The 15,723-nt window shown below is 49.3% G+C and overlaps 1 protein-coding gene across 1 annotated transcript in view; it reads left to right on the forward strand.

Moving 5' to 3' along the window:
• The window catches only part of ACE (angiotensin I converting enzyme), a 298,219-nt gene that overhangs the window by 89,963 nt on the left and 192,533 nt on the right, over positions 1–15,723 (forward strand). Inside the window, exon 2 of the mRNA XM_085632599.1 lies at positions 9,395–9,562. Within this exon, the coding sequence (XP_085488725.1) occupies positions 9,395–9,562 (168 nt within the window). The remainder of the gene's footprint in view (positions 1–9,394; positions 9,563–15,723) is intronic.

Raw genomic sequence — 15,723 nt, forward strand, 5'->3', positions numbered from 1 at the left:
GAACTCCTGGAGAGGGAGGCGGATGAAGAATTTTGGGGGGAACCAAATGGCACATTGCAAGACTTGGGTAATTGGAATGAGAGGGGAGATAATGTACTTAAACCATTTTATGACCGCACCCCCTCTTTAAAATCATGACGTAGATTAGAAATGGTGGAGATTATGCCGTAGTTCCATGGACGGTCGGGTAGCTGCCAGGAGACCAACAGCCACGTGCCACCTTCATCCAGTCATGGCATGTTGGCCAACAACACGTTTGTTTTAAACCATGTAGTTTAGTTCTTAATATCGTAAGTATTCAAAAATGTTACCATCCAAAGTGCTCATGAGGAAGAACCTAATGTTAGCTGAAGGTGCCACACATGAGGTGGGCCACTTGTTAGCCACACATACAAAGTGGTGTGTGTTTCATAATATCGATTTGCGAAACAATATTTATCACGTTTGCAATAGAATGCAATATTTCTTGAACAGTCTATGCCACAAAGTTCACAGAATCCAGATGCCTGGCTGGGCGTCGCTTTCGACTGGAATGGCGACGTCTAACCTCTGCTCTAGGGTGTTGTAGACATCGATGCTTTTAAAAAGCCTCCGAGAACCAACTTTGAATATATTCACACCCTTGTTTTATACTTTATCATTTTTTGCGCAAATCACGCAGTGATTATGACGAATAAACGCGAACAGCATTGGCATTTTTCCTATTTATACTCTGCCCGCTGTTGCGCTAAAATAGTTCCCTTTGTACTTAACCCCTTGAGTGCCCCGCCCTTTCCCCGCCCTGTGCCGGCCCTTTCATTAGCGGGCGGGGTTCATGACGAGATAGTCTCGTCATGGGCACAGCGCACCGCGGCCCATGACGAGCCCATCTCGTCATGGGCACTCAAGTGGTTAAAATGAGTTAATGTGCGGTGAAATACCGGATCTTGTAAACACAGTTTCACCGCGCATTATCCTCTTCCCAGCTATTTATGGAAGCTTGAATGTCTTGTGTTTTAGCCAGACACCACGCTGGTGGTTTATACTGGAAACTTTAAATGTGTGTGTGCCATCCGCTTTTGATGTGACTCTGTGGCAGAGACAGTTTTAACACTGATAGTGGCATAAAAAAAGAGTGATGATCAGTGGTTCACGATTCAGTCTTTCTTCAGCAGAAGTACATATATTTAATTAAGATTAATTTCCGGGTTCCAAAGGGAAGAAAATATAGGCATACCCGCGAGGCAGCTCCTCGAAGTAAAGAAATCAGTTATTCCTCCTTCCACAAGCTCTTCAAAAGAACAAAAACAAGCATTGGCATAGCCAATAGGTTTTGCTTAGTAGTTAGTTATGCAGCACAATATCCTTGGTGCAACAACTTTAACTGTTGCATGGCTACACACTTAAAAGGTCCCAAAGGTGAGACCTATTGGCTATGCCAATGCTTGTTCTTTTTTGCTGAAGCAGTCCATGAGAGTGCATGTGTTTTCTAGTTCTCTCAGTTGCGTGCTTCTCACACGCTGCCAGATATCACCCTCCCTGCGCTCCATGTTGCTTTCTCCATCTGTTGCAAGCTCTTTCTTGTATGCTTCTCTACTCGTCGAAACTCTTCCTCCCCTACACTACTTGATGCTTTCTCTCTAGTAGGCTCCCCCCAGCACCCTGTGTTGCTCTCTCTCACTAGCTATTTTTCCCCTCCCCCACTTAAAATCCATTGCTTTTATTCCACACCTACTCTTCCGTTGGCCCCCACACCCACCAACTTTTTAAAATGTTCATTTAGTTATTTTTGGGGTGATAACTCACTGCATCCGCACACAGGAGAATCTCTGTCCCCCATTTGAAGTGCAGGTGGGTGCTACCTGCACAGAAAAAGATGGATCGTGGGCTTCAAACAACTGCTCCAACTTTCAGTAATGCTCTGCCCAGAGGGTAGTGCGAGTTCACTGCTGCCCCGAGAGCAGCACATTATTCGTGATAGGGTGCACTGCGCTGCACAGCGCACCTGTTTAAAAGTGTGCCATGGCACAAACAGGGACAGGGCCCATTTTATAGACAGGGTGCACTGTCCCTGTTTGCCCCAGGATGCCCCTTTAAACAGTTTTACTGCTTGCAGACAGGGAGCATGCACCCTATTACAATTAATGAACTGCCTCCATGGTGGCTGGCCTGATGGAAGTGTATTCAATGAAATACAGAGTGTCTGCTTACTAGTTGCACATGATTCACAGTACACGCGACAGCCACCGGCACGTTGGAGAAGGGACATAGATCCTCCTCCAGACGAGTGCAGTGAGTAACTGTACCTGCCTGCAGGGAGATGTTTAGGGGTTTCATGGGACCCTCTTTACCCTCTCCAGAGGGCTGTCTTCAGGTGGGAACACTGGCAGTCCTCCACCTTTTTGTGGCGCACAGTCAGTGCTCCGCCTAAGTGACTGTTTCCTTCTGCACCAGCGTCCGTAATGGGTTATTGACAGAGAGGCAAAATGATTTCCACATTTGTATTGGGCCACGCAAATGAGGGAACCCCCTCTCAAGGTAGCACTGGTGTTACCTGTGCACTAGCACTATCAGTAATACAGAAGGAGCCTCACAAGAGCATGTAGCCCCTTCTGTAATTTCATAGTGCCCAGGAGGTAGATGAAGGGAGCGCACATGCCAGTACTGACCCCGGGGCAGTATCCATAATACAGCCCCTGGTGTCTGAGATTCGTGAGCACTTTGTGGAACTACACACCCAAACAGGGATTACAGTTGCCCGTTGAATGAGCACCTATCTGTTAAATTTAGTGTAAATTGGTCATTGCAAGCAACAAGCAAGCAGCGAATTTGAATTGAGGGTACATGTAAACCATCTGAAACAAATATGCACTATGTTCGACTTGGCATTCTTGGCATGGTGTCCCCAGACCTTTTGCCTCTACCCCCATTATTTGTGATGGTATAGTGGATTTAATTCTTTTTGGCTTAGATGCTTTTGGGCACTTTGCCACTGCTGATCAGTGTCAAAGTGCAAGTGCTCCCTGTATAAATTGTGATATGATTGGTTATCCATAATTGGCATTTTTGATTTACTTGTAAGTCCCTAGTAAAGTGCGCTGAGTGTGTCAGGGCCTGTAAATCAAATGCTACTAGTGGGCTTGCAGCACTGGTTGTGCAACCCACGAGTAGCCCTGTAAATATATCTCAGACCTGCCACCATATTGTCTGTGCGTGCAGTTGTAAACTGCTATGTTGACTTGGCAAATGCCAGGCCCAAATCTTCCCTATCCTGACATGTAAGGCACCCCTAAGATAGGCCAGGGTGCAGTGTATGTGAAAGGTAGGACATGTATTGATGTGTGAGACATGTCTTGATAGTGAAATACTGTGTATCTCGTTTTTCACTATTGAAAGGCTATCTGTCCCATGGGAGTTGCTTCGTAACATTTTACAAGTATGACTTTATATAGAGACAAGATAGAAAGTTGGAGTTTAGGCTCTCTGAACTCAGAATTTATTAATGGACCTTGTGGTAAAGGTGATTTTTAAATTCTGTTTTTGAAAATGGCACTTTTAGAATGTGGGCATTTTCTTACTTTACCATCCTGTGTGCCTCTGACTGTTTGTGTATTCAGTATCTTGTGTTTGAGTGACAGGAGCTGTGGATGTTCATTCACTCAAGACAATCACTGGGGGGGCAGAGGGGGTTGAGGTGTGCCCTGTCTTGCCTGGGTTACTCATCGCTGGGAAGAATAGACCTGGTTTGTATTTAGAGTGGTGGGAGGGGTTTTGCTTGCACCTGAATAGTCTGTGTCTCCTTCTCACAATGCTGTCTGCGCCCCCTGTGGTCACGCTACACCAGGGAGGACAGAACTGGTTTGGATTGGGTTCAGAGAACCTGGCCACAAAGAGAACAGTAACAAAATGGAATGTAAGGATTGGAACTAAAACCCCAGGACTTTATATAACTTCAAGTAAAAATAGGACCCTGCCAAGAAGAAGAGCGGAAGGACTGTGTGAGGAGCACTGCCTTTTCTGAGTGAGGGGTGGGTTGGCATGCAGTTGCTGCTTCTGTGTGTAGCGGAGAACAAGGACTGACTCTTTTTGCCTTGCTGTGGTATCCTACCTGTGAAAAACTCTCCAAAGACCTGTATTTGCTGCCTCCTGTTCTGGGAAACTCAGGGACATCAAAGTTTCTGCGTGCTGTGTTCTACAAGCTTTACTATGGGCAGAGCTCTGTGTACTGTGCTCTCCCAGCTTTACTTTGGCACAGCTCTATGTGGCATGCTTTGCAACCGTTAACTTCAAAGAGCTTTGTGTGCTTTGCCAGTGCTCTGTGTGCTTCACTTTTGCCAGCACGCTGTGTGCCTGGCTCTAGTACAGCACTGTGTACTTACTGCCTGAAAGTTCGGGGGCTCTATGCAGCAGGCCTTCAGGAAGGAACAACCTGCCTGGGGTGCCACCCCGTACACCGCCTGGGGCCAGAGTCTGGAGCCGATCTAGTCCTGATGCACAGGAAAACCTGTGATCCCTATGCGGCTGCTCCACCAAAGCCGCAGGGCACTAGGTGTTGCCTAGCAACTGCCTGATGCGAAGAATAGAAGGCATGACTCCGCTGGATGCCGGGCAGCCCGAGCACGACAAGGACGTGCTCCAATAACCAGGCGCTTCGCCGCTCGCACACCAGGGAAGGAAACCCATTGCGGCTCCTGCTCCGTGAAGCAGTGGCGCCGACCTAAGGAATATGCTGGCCCCAGCCAGGTGACCTGGGTGAGTGCCCTTCCCCCATCCACCTTGTCTCCCAAAGCCGTTGCCGCGGTGCTGCGGGACCACGAGCAGCCGCACGGTCATACAAGGAAGGGGGTGTACATCCAGATCAGCTACCACACAGTTGGTGGTGGCGCACCGGCCTTTGCAGCCTGGGATCCAACCCCGGGTGGCTCCAGATACTAATCCACGCACACATGCATAAATTGACCCGTTGGTGAACGGCCTGTAATGGGCTTACATTGGCTGGAGAAATCTAAGGCCCAGTGTAGAATCAGTGATGCAATTATGGTGATCTAAAGTGTTTGGCTTATATTTCCTAATATGTTTGCCTATTTTTTCCTGTAATGAAATGATGGTCATCTAATGTGTTTGGCCTCTTTTTTCTTAATGTGTTTGGCCTATTCTTACCCAGTAATGAAATCATAGTGATTTATGTCCAGTGCAAGAAATGAGTATTTGCATCCGTGCACTATATATGATATTATGATTATTGTCTAATTGTGAGAAAGTAAATATTGATTTATGTCATTGTGGTCTATGTTTTTTATATATAATACATGTGATATTTCTATAAACTGATGTGGAGTCTCTATTGTGGTGTGCCTGTGTGTTACTGGTGTGTGTTTGTTGCGCAAACACTTTACAGATTGTCTCTCTGAAAAGCCTAACTGCTCTACTAAGCTACCAAGGGGGTGAGCAGGGGTTATCTTGGGTGTGTAACTTCCTTACCCTGACTAGAGTGGTGGGTTCTGCCTGGTTTAGGTGGATACCCTAGCCAACCAGAAATCCCATTCTAACACACTACATTTGCCATTTATATGAAAAGGCAGATAAAGTTCCTATTATTTAACATTGTTTGCAGGTCGATTCTTTTCTGGAAGTTTGTAAGCAAATGAAAAATTGATTTATGACTCAAAATGCACCCTGGGCTACCTCTGTACTCGCCACTGAGAATGTAACAAGCACTCTCCTATTATGGTCGTTTAATGACAGAGAGCGGCTGTGGTGACATGAGAGCAACCACAGGACCGAAGACCAGGTGAAATACAAGTGTTATGCAAACACAGAGGTGGATGTATTGTACCCAAATCTACTCTGCCCGTTTTTTGACTGTGATATATATGACTTGTTAAAAAAATCTGGTTATTTTGATTTCCTATTGGCTGAATCTATAGTTTATTGTAATTGTCCTTCCTATCAATTATCAGAAATATTTCTTAGGAATTACATCGTTACCCTGAAAGCTGGGTTTTAAAACCATTTTGCAATATCAATTGGCAAGCATTTTAGGGAGGCTCTATTGCCTGGATTTTGCCTGTGTGCCTCTTTCCCTTACTCTCTTTTGCTGTTCATGTCTCATAGTTTCTTCCTGCCTTTCTTCATTTTGTATCTCGCCTCCTTTCCTGCTGGCCTGCTCTTAGTTTCTTGGTCCAGTTCTCTCTATTTTTAGGTCTCGGCTAGGGAAGGCTGCGCTTGCGCAGTCTCGCTCGCGAGACATAATGACTTGGAGAAGAGGGGCTTGAACCCGCCCCTCTTCTCCCCTGTTCTCCATTGGCTGGCCTCTTGAATGCTGGCCAGCCATTGGAGAAGAGGTCCGTCACTCCGAACAGGCCCCGTCCTTTTCGGATTCGGGGGCGTGTTTTTTTCAACTTTTCTAATTATCTCCACCAGCCAATGGCAAGAGGAGAGAAAAGCAAAACACGCCCCCGAATCCGGAAACGCCGCTGCCTTTCTCCGAGGCATTTCTGCTTCGCCTCGGAGAAAGGCAGCAAGGCTCAGGGCACCGCAGTCTGTCACCTTCATTTCCGGCTCCCAGAAACAGCCGCTCAATGCCGCCAATCTATGAGCCTCCGCCGTCCTTGCTTCCCTACTTTCGCGCCTAAGCAAATTAATATTATGAAGTGGCCAGGCTGACAAGCAGAATGTATCTGCGTGGCTATGGTCCCAATGTGGTGGAGGAAAGTATACATGGAGGGCGGTGGCTCTGCAAGGCGCCGGGTGTCAATATGGGATCGGTGGGGGTACACAGGGCTAAGGGTAACTATTAAGGGGGGTCTCTGCAGGTCTGCGGGTTCTATGTGTGTGGGTAGTGTCCGGGCGGCAGACTCCTCCTCCCGCCCCCGCAAACTCCTCCCTTTCATCCGCCCCCTCAGGCTTTGTGCCTCTACTGCTCAGACTGGATGCTGGAACAGGCAGAGTGTGCCTGCCACCACGGTAAAGGAGGAGTAGCGTCTGGGGGCGAGAGGAGCCCCCGCACTCCAGAGAATACTCCCGCACCGCATCCTCACCGCCATGAGGCCCCACTAGTAGCCCCACTCTCCATCACCTTACAATCGTTAGCTGAAGGCAGCAGCAGCAGATGCGAAAGGACCCCTCAAGGACAAACACCCCCCGACCCCCAGGCTCGGGAAAGTAGCGCCTAGAGACGGAATTTCCATTGCCCCCGCCCCACGAAGTGAACTCTCGTCAAGCACAACTGGACTCCCTCCATCGGGAAGAGCCCGAGAGGCAGCCCTCTCAGTCCCTTTGGACAAGGATCTCCATACTGCCTCGTATCTCCGCGCCATCAGAGGATAGCCTCGGCCCCCTCCTTCCCCGCAACCCCCAGACCCTCTGCCATTCGGCCCCGTGCTGTATCGGCTTTGTGACCGTTACTGAGCAGCGCCGGGCGCGGCTGGTAGCGACGGAATACGCCACCCGAGAGCGACAGGCCTTCGGGAAAGAGAGAGCGCTAGATTAGAAAGACGAGTAAGGTACAACGGGGAGTACCACCCCCCCCCCCATCCAATAACACCAAGACAAAGCTTGCCGTAGTGGGAGCGTGCGCCAGCGATTCTCAGGGGAGACCCCGAAGGTAAAGCATACTCCGATAGTGCCCACCTCCAGAGGAAGAATCAACTAGTCTGGTAGAAAGAGAGGACCACCTCTTTGGAACAGAGCTGTCAGTGGAGAAAGAGACTGTCCCTCCTCTTCTGACAGACCCAAGACAGCAAAGGCTCAGTGACAGCTACCACTTACCCTTCCCCGAGACCTAGGATCCTCCCTTGAAGACATGACCCATCTTCCACCAGGTAAAACATAACAGTCCCCTAGTGGTGATCTGTCCCTCCCGCCACCACACGCACCCACACACATTACCACAGCCAGCATCACCAACAGACACAAAGTGCTCATCTTCATTCAGCTCCCCTCAAAAGCACGATTCACGACGCCACGTTTCCCGCCGCATGCAGCACCCATAGGCTGCTTGTACCCAGACTGGCCCCATACCAGGAATTACGTGTGGTTACCCTCGGTCTGCGGCGTGTACGGAGATTGCCTACCGTTGCTTGGTGAATTTCAGCTCCACACAAGAAGAGACGTGACCAGTGTGCCAGGAGCCGCATGTTAATTCTACAGGTCAACGGTTCTTAACTTGTAGATTTCTGTGGCCTCCCACTTAATTACTACTGGAAGCCGGAGACACCCGCGTAAACAATTTGAACCTCAAAATACAGAAACAAGTATACATCGAACATACACAAATTAAGAAATATTTTATTTATTTCACAAATAAACGTGAGAATCAAAATTATAATTTTAATGCGAACGTTTAATCTTTTCCAAATCTAGTTTTATTTCTAGAACACTAAGCAGCATACTGGCCACTAGTATCTCACGTTGTCTTCTTTCCCCATAAGGCGTGCTCTCTTTTCGTCAACGCACAGCAGTGCTGCTTCGGTTGAGGCCTCCAGTCGTCCCTACTTGAAATCCGCTTGCTGCACTTGTTCTACTTCCACAGATAAAGAGAATACGGACTTAATTTTTAGTTTTCAGTTTCAAATGCCATCACTTTTAATGAACGTTTTAAAACTTTCCATTTTGCTTTTCATTGATCTGAGGATACTTAATTTTATAATAAATAGTGCATGCTAATCCAAAGACTACAACTCCCATCAGGAAGCTAAATGCAAGCCCAGCACTGAAAGCATGCTGCTGTGTCAACATGGGGCGATTTGGCCACCCCACCAAGTGGCAGAGGCCAGCATTTCATTACTTCTCCGCTTGCCTTTCATGGGCCTGAAGCTGCATAGGCTCGTGAGCGCTCTCAGGGAATGCACTGACCCTGTGGATAATTGCTAAGAAGTGAACTAGAACGCTGCACAGAGCTGCACAAAGTTCACCTGTGTTAATGCAGTTTCACTGCTGACGAGGAGCGACGGAAAGGAACAGACTTAGCCTGCAGCCTTACCTTCCCTTTGTTTATAAATGCCAGCCTTGATAGCAGCCATGCCCAGACATCAATGACTTTCCTGGGTACACCTTTTGTTTATTGACTTTATACCTGCCTGTTATTCATTTACTGATTTTGACTACTACATTGCTGGAACCCTGTGGAGGTAAAGCATATTCATTTATTAATCCTCAATGTCTGTTCCTCGTTCGTAAATGCTATTGGTTCTTGATCTCACACCTATATCATACCTCCCCCTTCATGTAAGGAGCTCTGATACCCTCAAGGGTCATGTTTGCGCTATATAAAACTTTATAAATAAATAAATGTTGTTTCAGGCAAAAGATAGGACCCTCAATATCTGCGCGCGTTGTACTGCGGCGACGTCAGCTATTCCACATCTATTAGTTTGCTTCCAGTAAACACGTTGCGCCTGCTCTTGTTTTTCAGATCAACGCTTCTCTGTTGGAGCAGGAGTTTTCAGAGGCCTGGGGCAAAAAGGCCAAGGAGCTCTTCAATGAAACCTTCCAGAACTTCCAGGATCTAAAGCTGAAGAAGATCATTGAATCTGTCCAGACTTTGGGGGCGTCTAACCTCCCCCTTACGCAAAGGCAACAGGTGAGTGTCAACCGATTCACTAACACCTGGCCCTGAAAGCAGGTACACTGAGAGCATCAGATCGTTAGGGATAGGAGTTCTACATTGCAAACCTTAACCTTCAGCAATTCCAGCTGTGCTTCATTTCAGAAGAGTACAAGACAAGCAGGGCGAGAGTAGCCTCTCCATATGAAAGTAGCAAGCAAAGATGAAGATTCACTTTGGTACTCAACATGGAACCGCCTCAACTGCGCTTTTCTCCTTTTCTCCTTTTACGTCATCACATTGAAATAAACCTTCCCTGCATACTTGCTCTATGATGCTCTATGGTATCATAGAACCATGTCTGGAGTACCACTACTGATTAAATGAGCGCTGCAGCTCAATCAGTCGGATTGAGAATATTCAATGGTTCCATCACAAATTGAGGGCCTCGTTTACAAGTTATGACGCAGGGCAGCCCTGCAAGTCCCTCTGCTGTGCCGCCCTGTGTCAAAACCGAAAGGGCAGGCATGCATCGTAGTTATGATATACGGTGCATTCCTGACCTTTCCCATTGGTACCCTGGTTATCTGCATTGTAGTAATGATTATTTTTGTGCAGGAAGGGGGGCCGTCTTGCACAAAAACAGCCCCTGGAGGCGTTTTTCTCCTTCTATTTGTGCTGCAGAATGTAGCACACATAGAAAGAGGAAAACATGAGGAGAAATTTAGTTATTTCTCCTCATTACTTCTTTACAAGTCCTTGTAAATCTGGGAATGCGTCAGATTCTATGGGTGTTCCGTGGGAACACAAACCGCAATGCCCATCGCCTCTTTGACGCAGAGTAAGACTCCATATCTACAAGGCCATGAAAAGGCATGCAAAGTGGCTTTGTGTGGCCTTGCACATATCGGTCTCCACTCTGCCCCGCTGGAGCATAAAAGAAAAGTGATGCACCAGAGGCTCAATGGGCTTGTAAATAAGCTCCTGTGTCTTTACATGCCAATTATTGTGTGTGCCTACTGAAAAGGACCTCACATGCAATAATTTATTGGGTACACCTGTAGTTCAAACTTTGAGGTCTGGCCATAGAAATATGTATTAACTGACATTAAGAATGTGCCACGGTGTCCATAAATGTAGAAGTAACTCAAATTTAGCAGACAAGATAAAATCAAAGACCTGTCAGTAACAGTCAGGGCTCATTTGTCTTTATATCCATTGTTTACAGAACTGATTCAATATGTTTCAGTAGTCTAAGCGGACCCTTGCATGGTCTGCATCAGCATGCAATGCTTTCTTAATTCAGTCCATCATATTCCATTGAAATGTTTTGATAGCAGGTATTTCAGTCTTTTTACTGAAAAATCAGCTTTTCCATTAACAGGTGGTAAATTATTCACCTGATCATTAGGCGTTTTACTGCGTTTCAAATAGACATCAATTTTATAGCAAATGAGCACACATTTTTTACGTTGAAATGTAATTGCAAAGGGCCTGACTTAGAGTTTGGCGGAGAGGGTACTCCGCTGCACTTGGACCGCCTTCCTGATGTACTCCGTAGCCCTGACTCACATACAGCTGTCCTCCGAACTCTAAATCAGGGTCTACGATTGTTGGGGGACTGCGAAGGAACATGCAGAAATAATGTATTTGTGCAACAAATCTCGCACTGAAATGCCTTTTGAGTGAACGCATAGAGGGTCTGTATAAAAAATCCTGAATGCATTTATGTTTTTTGCTCCACCTATGTATAGGGGTTTGAATTAACAGGGGCCATCTAGCCTTCTCCCGGTCTATCCTCAGCCGCTGGCACACCTTGCATATGGACTGAATCTAGTGCACCCACCCAACAGAAGATCCCTGTCTGTACCTCTGTATCCAAGAGTAAAAAGAAAATTCATTAGACCAATGTAACTACAGGGTTCTTTGAGTGACACATCATGTTGAAATACTTTTCAGTGTTGAAGCAAAAGGTGCAATCCTTCACCCTTTATTGGGAATCTCATCCTCAAGAGACTGACTGCCTGTTGGGATATTCAAACACAAAGTTATCTGATCTGTTACTTTCCTGACGTTTGCACTGTATTACTCAACCTCTGTACAGTGCTTTGTCATGAACAAAACAAAATAAAAGCAGCTTAAGGAAATGCCCTGCTCCATTTCTTCATATGCTTTATTGTTCGTCATTTCCTCCACACATAAAAGGAAGGCTTCTGGTGAGGGAAGCCCTCCATGTATTTAAAGGAATAGCAGGCTTCTTGCTGGCAAAGGATGACTGCCAGCGTTTACTGTCCGCTATGGTCACCCGCATTCCATTCCCTGGTCCAGGCAACGAAAGCCTAGGTTGTGAAATGTGCGAACGTCATTATTATGCACAGAGGTGGTAGGAAATATAATTTTACCAGCCTAACCTTTTAATAACTACGATGACTTCCCCAGGCAAAAACGAGCCATATTTACATGACCAAATACTTTCTAGCTATTTTCGAATTTTTTACAAAATTAATTATTGAGTTACAACTCAAGCATGGCCAAGATGTCTAGCTCCTACTAAGGCTCTCGCCAACCCTATTGCCCGCTAACTAATGATTGAGGTTCCCCAGCAGCTTTTCGACCGGCTGTCTTGGACAATAAGCTGACGTGCCCTAGAAGGTGAGGTGGCGGCCTTGATGCCAGAAGACAACTGGAAGCCTTAATGCTTGGGGGGCCTGACTTTAAGCACCTGGCCACTCCCACAACCAACCGCTATGCTGCCGCTGTGCCTTTGGTCCTGCCACTCTCACAATGGAAGGTCTCCATACATAGGGTAAGGTGAAGGAACACGACGACTGCAGACTGTGAGCTGTGACTTTACCTACATCTGTGATCATGAGGTGAAAACGAGGTACTGGAGGCAACCCTGGGCTGCAAGTAGTCGAAGCAAGAGGACTGCCTGCAAATCTTGGAGAACACGGAGGCCTCAATGAAGGAGGCACTGAGGACAGAGCCCCTATGAACCACAACTCCTTGTGGTGAGTGTAGCGGAAAATCTCACTCGTTGACATCTCTCGAGGGCTTTTGGGTTTTTCATAGAACACCCCACTCAATCCCCCCAGAAGCGTATCCAACCCGGGACACTTCTACACACTAAGCATGCAGCCATAATCATCTTCAACATAAACCCTCATCCTTACCCCATTCCCGGATGCATCGCCATTGCACTAAGATGGATGCACTGCCCTAGCCACCGTGGGTGCTAAGTGCAGCACAGTCTATCTAGTGTACCTCCCTTCAGCACCTTGATCACACATTCTGATTTGGGACCCCGATTCTGTTGAAAAGTGGTTTATTAGCGGTAGTAAATATACATTTACCACTGGCAACAAGGCTACTAACACAGTCGGCTCAGAGTAGGTCTCATTATTTCCATCAATCAATCAATCAAGGCATTTATAGAGCGCACTACTTACCCGTAGGGTCTCAAGGTGCTTGGGGGGGGAGGGGGTGCCATTACTGCTCGAACAGCCAGGTCTTCAGCTTCTTCCTGAAGGAGAGGTGGTCTTGGGTCAGGCGCAGGTCGGGAGGGAGGGAGTTCCAGGTCTTGGCGGCCAGGTAGGAGAAGGACCTTCCTCCTGTTGTCGCTCTTCGGATGCGGGGGACGGCGGCGAGGGAGTGTCTGGCTGATCGGAGGTGGCGTTTGGGAGCGTAGAAGTTGATTCGGTTGTTGAGGTAGCTCGGGCCTTGGTCGTGAAGGGCTTTGTGTGCGTGGGTGAGGAGACGGAAGGTGATTCTTTTGTTGACGGGGAGCCAATGCAGGTCTCTCAGGTGTCCGGAGATGTGGCTGTTTCGTGGGATGTCGAGGATGAGTCTGGCTGAGGCGTTCTGGATCCGCTGGAGTCTCTTCTGGAGCTTGGCGGTGGTACCGGCGTAGAGGGCGTTGCCGTAGTCCAGTCGGCTGGTGACGAGGGCCTGGGTGACGGTCTTCCTGGTCTCGGTGGGGATCCACCAGAAGATCTTCCGTAGCATGCGTAGGATGTTGAAGCACGCCGAGGAGACGGCGTTGACTTGCCTGGTCATGGAGAGGGAGGAGTCCAGGATTAAGCCCAGGTTGCGTTCGTGGTCTGTCGGTTTGGGTGCGGTGCCCAGGGCGGGGGGCCACCAGGAGTCGTCCCAGGCGGAGGGCGAGGGGCCCAGGATGAGGACCTCCGTCTTGTCTGAGTTCAGTTTCAGGCGGCTGGTCGTCATCCACTCGGCTACATCTTTCATCCCTTCGTGCAGATTGGCTCTGGCGGCGGCGGGGTCGTTGGTCAGGGAGAGGATCAGCTGGGTGTCGTCGGCGTAGGAGATAGTGTTGAGATTGTGTTGGCGTGCGATGGCCGCGAGGGGGCTCATGTAGACGTTGAAGAGGGTGGGGCTCAGCGAGGATCCTTGAGGGACGCCGCAGATGACTTTGATGGCCTCTGACTTGTACGGTGGTAGGCGGACTCTCTGTGTCCTTCCGTCGAGGAAGGAGATGATCCATTCCAGTGCCTTCTCCTGGATTCCGACGTTGCTGAGGCGCTGTACTAGGGTGCGGTGGCAGACCGTGTCGAATGCCGCGGAGAGGTCTAGGAGGATGAGGGCCGCTGTGTCTCCGTTGTCCATCAGGGCTCTGATGTCGTCGGTGGCAGCGATGCGGGCGGTCTCGGTGCTGTGGTTGGCTCGGAAGCCAGACTGTGAGGGGTCGAGGGATCCATTTGTCTCGAGGAAGGCGGCCAGCTGCTTGTTGACGGTCTTCTCGATGACTTTGGCTGGAAACGGGAGGAGCGAGATGGGGCGGTAATTCTTGAGTTCGGTGAGGTCCGCTGTGGGTTTCTTGAGTAGAGCGCTGAGTTCGGCGTGCTTCCAGCTCTCAGGGAAGGTGGCGGTGTCGAAGGAGGTGTTGATAATGTCCCGCAGGTGGGGTGCGATGACCGCGTCTGCCTTGTTGAAGACGTGGTGAAGGCTGGGGTCGGTCGGAGATCCGGAGTGGACGGAATTCATCATGCGGACGGTGTCTTCGGTGCTGATCGGAGTCCAGGCGCGGAGGGTGGTGGTGGGCGGCGTTGCTGTGGTCGTGGCGTGCGTCGGATGAATGCTGAACTGTTGTGTATGTCTGCGATCTTGTTGTGGAAGTAGGAGGCGAGGGAGTTGCAGAGGTCTTGCGATGGGGTGATGTCGTTGTTTCCTGCGCTGGGGTTGGAGAGCTCTTTCACGATGTTGAAGAGTTCTTTGCAGTTGTGTGCGTTGTTGTCCAGCCGGTCCTTGAATGCAGTTTTCTTGGCGGCGCGGATCAGTTGGTGGTGCTTCCGGGTGGCGAGCTTGAGGGTGGTCAAGTTGTCCGGTGTTGGTTCCCTTCTCCAGACTTTCTCAAGGGCTCGGCAGTTCTTCTTGGAGCTCTTGAGTTCGACGGTGAACAATGGGGCCTTCTTGCTGCCGGGTCTGCTGGGCGGGGTCCTCAGAGGGGCGAGTTCGTCCGCGCAGTTGCTGATCCACTTCATGAGGTTTTCGGCGGCCTGGCTGGGGTTCGCTGAGCTGGCAGGAGGGTGCTGGCTCAGGGAGGCGGCGAGCTGGTCGGCTGTGATCTTGTTCCAGCTTCTACGGGCAACCTGTTGCTGGTGGTGGTGGATCGTCGTTCTTTTGAAGGTGAAGTGGACACAGCTGTGGTCCGTCCAGTCAAGTTCTGTGGCGTGGCTGAAGGCGATGTCTGTGCTGGATGAGAAGACGGCGTCGAGTGTGTGTCCGGCGAGGTGGGTGGGGGTGGACACCAGCTGCTTGAGTCCAAGGTTGGCGAGGTTGTCGAGCAGGGTGCTGGTGTTGCGGTCGTTGTTGTTCTCCAGGTGGAAGTTGAGGTCCCCCAGGAGGATGTAGTCAGCGGAGGGGAGGGCATGCGGGCTGACGAAGTCGGCGATGTCCTCGCTGAATTGGGTGCGTGGTCCCGGGGGTCGGTAGATCAGGGTGCCTCTGAGGGTGGTCTTCGGGTCGGTGTGGATCTGGAAGTGCAGGTGTTCGGCGGTGGTTAGGGAGTTGTCGGTGCTGGTCGTGATACGGATGGTGTTCCTGTGGATGATGGCGATGCCTCCTCCCATCTGGTTGGCGGTGCGGTGCCTCCGGGTGATCTTGTAGCCCTCAGGGATGGCGATGGCGATGTCGGGCGCTGAAGAGGCGTTCATCCAGGTCTCCGTGAGGAAGGCAACGTC

This window comes from Triturus cristatus, chromosome 2_1 (assembly GCF_964204655.1).
Source record: "Triturus cristatus chromosome 2_1, aTriCri1.1, whole genome shotgun sequence".
In the NCBI taxonomy this organism is placed as follows: Eukaryota; Metazoa; Chordata; class Amphibia; order Caudata; family Salamandridae; genus Triturus; species Triturus cristatus.